The sequence below is a fragment of the Megalops cyprinoides genome, chromosome 10, assembly GCF_013368585.1.
Source record: "Megalops cyprinoides isolate fMegCyp1 chromosome 10, fMegCyp1.pri, whole genome shotgun sequence".
Lineage (NCBI taxonomy): Eukaryota > Metazoa > Chordata > Actinopteri > Elopiformes > Megalopidae > Megalops > Megalops cyprinoides.
The window spans coordinates 12,514,112-12,522,408 of record NC_050592.1 but is presented as its reverse complement, the minus strand read 5'-3'; the positions used below and the strand labels follow the sequence as shown (position 1 = coordinate 12,522,408).

Genomic DNA, 8,297 nt, shown 5'->3' with positions numbered 1-8,297 from the left:
CTATTACCATAATATTCTGTAACATGTGTAGGATGACATGTAATTTTCTCTACAGCCAGTTGTCAATGAACATGAAAAAACATGAAAAAAGCAGACAAATATGACAAAAACAAATATGGGGAAAAAACAAGTTTCTGAAAAAAATTAGTCTTGGTAACTCCTGCCCCAATAATACCTCTTAAACAAGTCTGACCATACTATACGTCCACCAGCACTTACTCTGTGATTCACAGACACCATTCAGTCATTGGAAGTATGCCACTTTTCTAGACAGCCAGTCCGATTCACAAATATACAAACTGTTAACAGTACATGGAAAAAAAATAAGGTCTGCAGTTTACACAAGAAACTGTCTTTGTGTACAACACTCAGTTGAAGACAGTGTTACAATGTCAACTGATACAAGCACTGATCCAATTACCTACTATACTGATTTATCAACGGCAGCCAATATGCCACCATGACTGGAGACTGAAGCAGCCAGCGCATAGACGACTAAGCAACTGTTGATTGATAAACGAAGCATCAGTATGCTTTGTTATCCACGGTGACCGCTAAAGAACACATGCCCAGTCACACCAGCTCCCTGAACTATGATCAGACTCAGTGTGATGTGCTCCAGTATTAATGTAGTTCATCAGTCACTCTCATGACTCCCCAGGCACAACCATGGCTCAGAGTGCACTAAATTGCAGCACAGGACTGACTTGCAAAAGTTTTACATAGTTTATGTGTAAGCACCAGCACCTCCTGAAAATATTGCGTCAAAGAAGAAAAGAAGGAAAACCACTGCAGGTGACAACTAGAAAGCGGAGCAAATGTGAGAAGGGCACTTATGGATGAGAAAAAACCTGATGATTACCATTTACCATTTCTGGTGTAACTGCTACAGTTTCAGGAAGACATTTTTAAGGTAACAGACACAGTAGCTGCAAGCACAGAAAGTTCACAGAGAGAAAGAAAGGTATTTTCATTCCAGAGGCAGCAGGTTACACAAAGGGTACCTGACTGTTTCTCCTTGCCAGCTTAGCAGAAAAACCTTATTATTTAAGGTTTGTGAATCTAGAAATTATCACTGTTCTTTTTGCACAGCAGGGTTGGTTAACGAAATGTGCTGCACCACAGAGTAAGTGCTGATGTTACTAAATGAAATACAACACAAACTGATTAGTGATTTACAGATTCTGTCAGCAGAATAAAGTGAGCATCAGAAGAACAGAAAATATTTTCCAGCAATATGAGGTGACACACAGCTCAAAGCAGAGCAATGAACGGTGGGATATTGTGTCTCACCTCTGAAACCCCGACAAAGCAACTCACTTCTAAGCAGACATATAATGTGTCCCTGAAAGCATTTTTCCACAATATCCCTGGCTGATTTTCGCAGATAACGGATTTTGTGTTATTTCACAAAGGAAAAAGGGAATACAAGTCATCTCCCCAAATCCCTACTGTAAAGCTCCTTTTTGAAAGTCCTGTTTGAAGCCATTGTTGAAAGACAAATCCAAACCCCCTTTTGAAAGGGAAAGATAGTAGACAAAAGGTTGTAACGGTTTTAGAAACCTTCATAAGGCATTTGGAAGGGTTGGAGGCAGGGGCAAAGAGCAGCAGGAAAGAATGAGACCTGAACAGCAATGACATCTCATAGCACAGTGCATCACTGATTCCTCCCAGGCAAAATCTGAATGTCCATTCTTGATGTCCTGCCCATGTCCTTCCTATAAACACATCCTGGGCTTTAGAGTCATGTGACCAGTCCATTTTCCTACATGGGGCCCCTGGCTGCTCTCCCATGGCTTCTCCAGATGTACATAAAAAATTGTAAAAATAATATTTATACAAAAACAAAGGTAAAAAAAAACAGAATGGAACACAATACTAGGGCAGCTGAAAATGGCTGCATGTCTTGTCACTTTGCATGTCTGTTATTACAAGATGACCTTGGTGTGAGTGGAAGTGGTCTCCACCGTCTCCACCAGCGTCACCTCCTCCTCCCCTGTCGGGTCCAGCTCGTCCGCCTTGATAATGATGGCACCTTCCGAAAGTACCACCTCCTCTCCTCCCAGCCCCTCCTGCTCAGCAGTTTCCTCCTCCTGCACCACCTCCTCCTCCTGGCTCTCCTCCCCGGCGCTGGTGCCGTTGGTCTGGCCGTGAGCGATGGCTTCCAGCCTGAGCCGGTACTGCTCGGCCTCCTGCTCCTTTTTCAGCAGCTGCTGCCTGTACTCCTGAGCCTTGCGGTTGGCCTCCTGGAGCTGCTTCTGCAGCAGCTCGCGGCAGTCCTTCTCCACCGGCTCCTGGAAGAGAAATGCACAAGGCATAGGAGTTACACTACAGAGCAAGCTCAGAATGAAGTGTCACACAGGCATACTTCTGAACTCTTACTGCAAGCTGCAATGACCATATTCCGTGATTTTCCCATAGACTAATGGTTAGATTATACAGAATCCTGAGTTCAGACTGAGTGACATGTTTCAGTGATTGCGCCCGCTTAACAGGTGGCAGCTGCAGGTATGCACTCCTGCTAAGGCAATACATGTACCATATGAACCCCTCAAGCTACACTTGCCTTGTCTTTGGGATCTTTGTGGTTGACTGCAGACTCCAGTCTCCTCTTGCGGGCTGGTGGAGGCTGGAGCTCTTCTTCCACCACCTCCTCTGTGATCTGGCTGGCTGGCACTGCCACCACTGCAGACAAAGCACAGCACACAAGGGCTCACTACATACCCTGACAACTCATCCTTGTCCGCTTTCCCCTGAATGTGCAGTCAGCTGATATAAATGACAGCCATTTTGCAACTGTCTGACACTCACTTTGCTGCCCATGCTGCATAGTGACAAAGAACTGCTGTCCAAGCCCGGCTGGCTGCAGGTTGCCATGTTGGTCTGTCACTATGGTGATGACCCTCTGACCTCCTTCAGCAACCATGTGCTGGATGGCCGAGTCCACCGAATCAGAGGCAGTAATGTCCTCAGAGTCCCCTGGAAGAGAAAGCCAGCACTGTCACTCACAGAAGCCTCCATCCATAATGAACTGACCTACACACAGAGGAAATAATCCCTTTATACAATGTAGCATTACATTAGTGCCACCTGCTCATTTCACTGATGACATCTGAATGAGAGCAGCAGTGGTCATTATGAACATATACACATTCAGTGGATGTGGACGACTGGATGACTGATCAACTGACCCTTGGTTGCTTTCCAAGCTTGGAGAGACTCAGCTGTTCCTCAGCCTGTCTCTCTCGGCTCAATACTATAACGCAGTTACTCTGAGCTGATACAGCAGGCCCTACAACCTTGCAAGGTAATGCCACTCTGCTCCTTTACCATGAGCGTTCTCTGTTGCCTAATCAGTGTGTAAAGTAACAAAATTCAAAGCTCAATGAAGTTAAAGACATTCACACAGGTTTAATGCTCTCAGGTGACCAGCTACATGAATGTTATCCTATATTATGTTTGAAGGATATTATGAATGTTGAATATGAAAGATGTTAAATTTTATTTTGGCTGTCTTTACGTGTATGAGGCTAAAAGGTAGTCAAAAGTCTATCACACCTGGAGCAGGGGAGTGAACAGCAGAGGTGGGTATTTAGGAGAATACTGCAGGTGGATGACCAGACATGAGAATAAGAAGTAAGAATTTTTCCCCCATGAAATTAAGACAGTTCCTATTTATTCCCTCAGCGTCAGATTATGAGGAGGAGGGACTTTTCCAGATGCCGTTCACACCAAGCAATGCACTCACAAGAAGGAAAAGAGCACTAGGGAAAGTATATCTCAGTAAACAGTATATGTTAACCATGCAAACGATGTTTTGGAATATACACTTTCATGATGCACAATAGATCCCGGTAACTTTATTAAAACTTTTTGTGGCAACCCAAATTTCTTTTCAGGCAACTAAAGCTAGTGCTAAAACCCTGAAATTTATGCACGAAAGACAGCATTAATTCATTTTAGCTGATGTAAGTAAAAATACACATTATTATATCTCAATCACTGGAAGAAACAAGCTGATCCCTTTGATCCCTTTGAAGCTGATTGCTAGTGGATAGTGGTACATGCAATGAATAATAAAAATTCAAGGTATCCAATAAAGATTATTATCAATTTCTTTACCTGCCCTATTTGAATTGGCCATGGGGCCTGAGGCTTCCGCCAGTGCTGCTAGAGTTGCCAGTACAGAAGTGGTGGAGACAGATTCCCCTAGAAGAGTCAGAATGTAAGAGGGAAGAGTGACTAATTGCTCAAGATGGATTCAGTCAGTTAATGACACTCCTTCCTTCTTTGAGATTGCATTCATTCTCTTGTGGATTGCAGAAACAACAGTTTGGAAGCAAGACTCAAGTAGCCTGTACCTGAGGTAGTTTTGGCTGTGGTGGAGACGAGGTCAGAAAGGTTGACCACCCCGGCAGTGGAGAAAATGAACTGGGGGGAGGTGATGGCTGCCACAGCGTTGCCCGGCAGGTTGGTGTCCGGGTTCACATTCACCTGGTTTTGCATCCCTTCCTAAGGAAAATTACACACACTAACATCAGATTGGTGGTCCCACCAACTACCACCATTAAAAACATCTTCCTGACCAAGGTGTACAGATGCTCATTACATCATCACCTTCCACATTTTATTCTCATACACTCTTCCATAAGCGTAGTGGCAAGTGCACTGGAGTGTCACTGTGAATGGGTTCATCTTTACTAAGTGGCACTTGCAACATTTGTAAATACCTGTATTTTATGACTAATCATATTATGGAAAACGGCAGTGATAGGGACCCTGCTTATAGTTGTCACATCCACCCCACCTGTAGCAAGACCATGAGGTCAGCGTGGTGCCTGTCCATGGCAATGTCAAAAGGCGTCTTGTCGAACTTGCTGAGGGCGTGGACGTCGGCACCATACTTGACCAGCAGCTCCGCCACCTCACGGTGGCCATGCTCCGCTGCCCAATGCAATGCAGTCATCTTCAGCATGTCTTTGGCGTTGATGTCGGCTCCACTCTGCTAGGGGGCATGCCCACAAATAAGGGAGGGGAGCAGCAGCTGAGCAGATCGAAACTGACAGTGTTTAAACTTTGATTTTTGGAAATTCACTTCCAAGAGTTACAGTAATTTTTTTGTCTGTAAACCCGCAAGAACAGGAAGAGACACTGCATTTAAGGCTTCTGGCAAGAGGTCGCCACGCTGTGGCATTTCTATGGGTGCCGCTAATTCAAGGGGGAGGACCTACCCTGATCAACAGCTCCACAATGGAGGAGTGTCCCTCGGATGCGGCCATGTGCAGGGGAGTCCTGTCCACCTTGGTGCGGGCGTCCCGGCTGACGCCTGCCCTGAGCAGCACCTCGGCGGTGGAATACCGCCCGTGCTGAGCTGCGAGGTGCAAGGGTGACGTCCCCAGCTGCGAGGGAGCGCCACAGGAGAAGGGGTGTAATAAACAGCAGCACCTAACCGCTGCTATTGAAATGTGCTGAGGTGTGGACCTATACTCTTCTGATCTTAATTCATAATTCCATACACAGTTTTGTTTTTTGTTTTTTGTTTTTTTACTGTTCAGCACTTCAGAACCCCAGTGAAACTACACAACTGTTCTGGCTGAATGCATGGAGAAACCTAGCATCTTTAAGCTGGCAATATGGCCTCTCTACATTTCCTCAGTGCTAAAATAGAATGTTTGTTTTTATATAATGAGTTCAAGATGGCTACAAAGCATGACAAACTGCTAGCTTTGATGACATCCAAATGCTTGATGAGCAGACTATATATAATTGCTGGTTAGTCATTAGAGGCCTATCAACTTGTTTAACCAAGGTGATAAACTGTGTATCAAAAGTTAGGTGATTCAGCTAGTGATACTTCCTTCCCTTAGCAACAGATCCTGGATCTAGTTAAAAATAGCAGGACCAAGGATTGCAGCTGGGGAAGTTGATCCTAGATCTGTTCTCAAGGGCAGAAAGTGTAAGAGCAGCAGTAACGGTGGGGTGACTGATTACCCAGTCTGTGGTGAAGGGAGCTCCATTGGCCATGAGCGATCTGACGTCATCATCCTGCCCTTTTCGTGCAGCTTCCAGCAAACGCTTCCCAAGATCCACTAATGACATCTGAATTGATACAGTAAAGTAAAACAAGACATGTGAAGATGCTGTCGGGATGCAAAGGTACCGTTACCCTCCTGTCATGCGAAAGCAGCTTAGGTGAAGTTACACCATCCTCATTCAACGTACGTCAGATGCCCTCAATGAAATCAGTAATAATTCTTAACGTATTATTAATTATTATAACATCTGTATTCTCATTTGGATGACATAACTTATGAAGGCTACAGTACTCGTTAGCATGAAACAAATAAGTGACAATGCTGTAGTTAACGCTACAGTAGGAGTTACCGTTTTCATACGGACAAATCGATTTTAGCTAGAACAATATTGTGTTCTAGGCGGACTGGGTTTTTACACATACCACTGGCTCGCGTTTGCTGGCTTATGATCATAAGGCTTAAACTGACCAGCTAGCCAGCGTTACCTGTCATTGTGGCACTGCATTTAACACATTTCAAACTGCTGTCCAACACTTTATCTAACGGTCAAATTTAACAGAACGTAATACATCTAAAGACGATGTTATTTATTCTCGTCTCTCCTTAACATTCAAAGCACTGTCTTAAATAGGTTATGCTGAATGGCAACATATTGCATGGCATATGTCATATAACTAGATAAAAGCTGCATGTGTGGGGAAAGACACTGAATGAGAGACGAAATTATTTTCAGACTCTATTGTGTCAGAACACTTTAAACACACTTCGTCGAGTGCATTACCAGGATCGGTAGGTTGCAAGTCTTGCTAGCCGAGCCCTCATCTGAGCGTTTAACGTTATTTTAGCCAATTTTGTTGCTAATTTAGCTGCCAGACTTTTACAATGCATTTAACCACGCGCTTCGCTAACTATGTGATTAAGCCTAGGGCAGGGAATCCGCCTTTAAGTCGGCTACCTTTAGCTAGGTAAGTTAATGTAGCTGACTACTTAACAGATGGATGTTGATGTTCCGGGTGAAAATGCATCTGTAATTTGGAGTCGGCTAGCTAGTTTGCTGGCCAACTCAGGTTACCTAACGTTACCTTTATTAGCCGAAAAAAATACACGCCAACTTCCCTATCCGGTCTACAGCAAGCTAGCTAGCGAGCACTTCAACTACACACCTCGCGTTGCAACGCTTTTGTCTAGTTAACGTCAGGCTACACACATGTTTTGGTGGCTAGGTTAGCTCTAACGTAGCATTTTGAGGCTGTCTATCCAAAGACGCTAACTACCGAACAACAAAAAAAACCTTTAAAGACAATCTTGACATTTCATCAGCGTGACACTGCGTGACGGTTTGAATTATCTAATGAATACGAATAGCTGTAATTGTTAGGGAAGTAGTTTCAAAAGTGTATTTTCAGACCGCTAACGTTAGTTAGCTACCACTTGTTGGTAACGGTAGCTATCCAGCAAAAAACTACTTGTGTTGAATGAGAACATTGTTGTACGTTTACGATGATTGATAAGTTACCTAGCTTGCTATTCGATGAATACGATAACTTCAGGTAACAGTAGCTAACTAGCCAACAAATACAAATTACGTTGGTTAATGGTTTAGTTTGCTAGCTCGTTGCCTTATTGGTGAAGAAACTTTCTAAATGCTTGTGATAGTTTTTGCTGTCTTTAGTTCGTTAGCTAGCTAGCCAGCCAGCAAGATACGTTGCTTCTGTGGTGGCTGGCAAGTACTTACCTTGGCGCCAGTGGAGAAAAGCCCGTTAAACTTTCAACATATATGGGAACAACAGTTTGCTTTTAACCCCCCCACCGCAACTTTTGAAAAAAGTACATTTATTTATTTCATTTTTCTTTAGCCGTACAAAGATGGCGGTCGTGCGACACCGGAAGTGGAAACGGAGACGGGTGTCGTTGCTGTCAGGCGTAGGGATACTGCATCTGTAATTTAACATGTTTGTCTTGTCATTTGGAATGACAAATGCGTTTTACTTACTGTATTAAAGCACGGTTTACCCAACTACGCTATCCCTATCTGTTCAACTATGACTCCTACTATACGACTGCCTGGATTCAAGTAGTTACTAAAGCACTATATAATGTGTCGGTTTAAAATAGGCGGGTCTTCCGTGATGCTTGAAGGAGTGCAGGCATGTTTTTGTTTTGTTTTGGCGGCTAGAAAGGTGGTAGCGTCGGCACGTGTATGCATGGTAACAGTATCACTGTGCAGCCATGTTATTGACAAACTTGATATTTTTAATAATG

At 43.9% G+C, this 8,297-nt stretch overlaps 1 protein-coding gene across 1 annotated transcript; it reads right to left on the bottom strand.

Moving 5' to 3' along the window:
• Positions 1–1,597: 1,597 nt before the first annotated feature.
• gabpb2b (GA binding protein transcription factor subunit beta 2b) lies at positions 1,598–7,901 on the bottom strand. The gene is made up of 9 exons (XM_036539342.1): positions 7,771–7,901; positions 5,992–6,099; positions 5,232–5,399; positions 4,808–5,002; positions 4,362–4,512; positions 4,123–4,209; positions 2,812–2,979; positions 2,561–2,685; positions 1,598–2,279 (listed from the first exon to the last, which is right to left on the bottom strand). The coding sequence occupies exons 2-9, from the start codon at positions 6,097–6,099 to the stop codon at positions 1,929–1,931; spliced, it is 1,353 nt and encodes a 450-aa protein (XP_036395235.1). The 5' UTR covers positions 7,771–7,901; the 3' UTR covers positions 1,598–1,928.
• Positions 7,902–8,297: the final 396 nt, after the last annotated feature.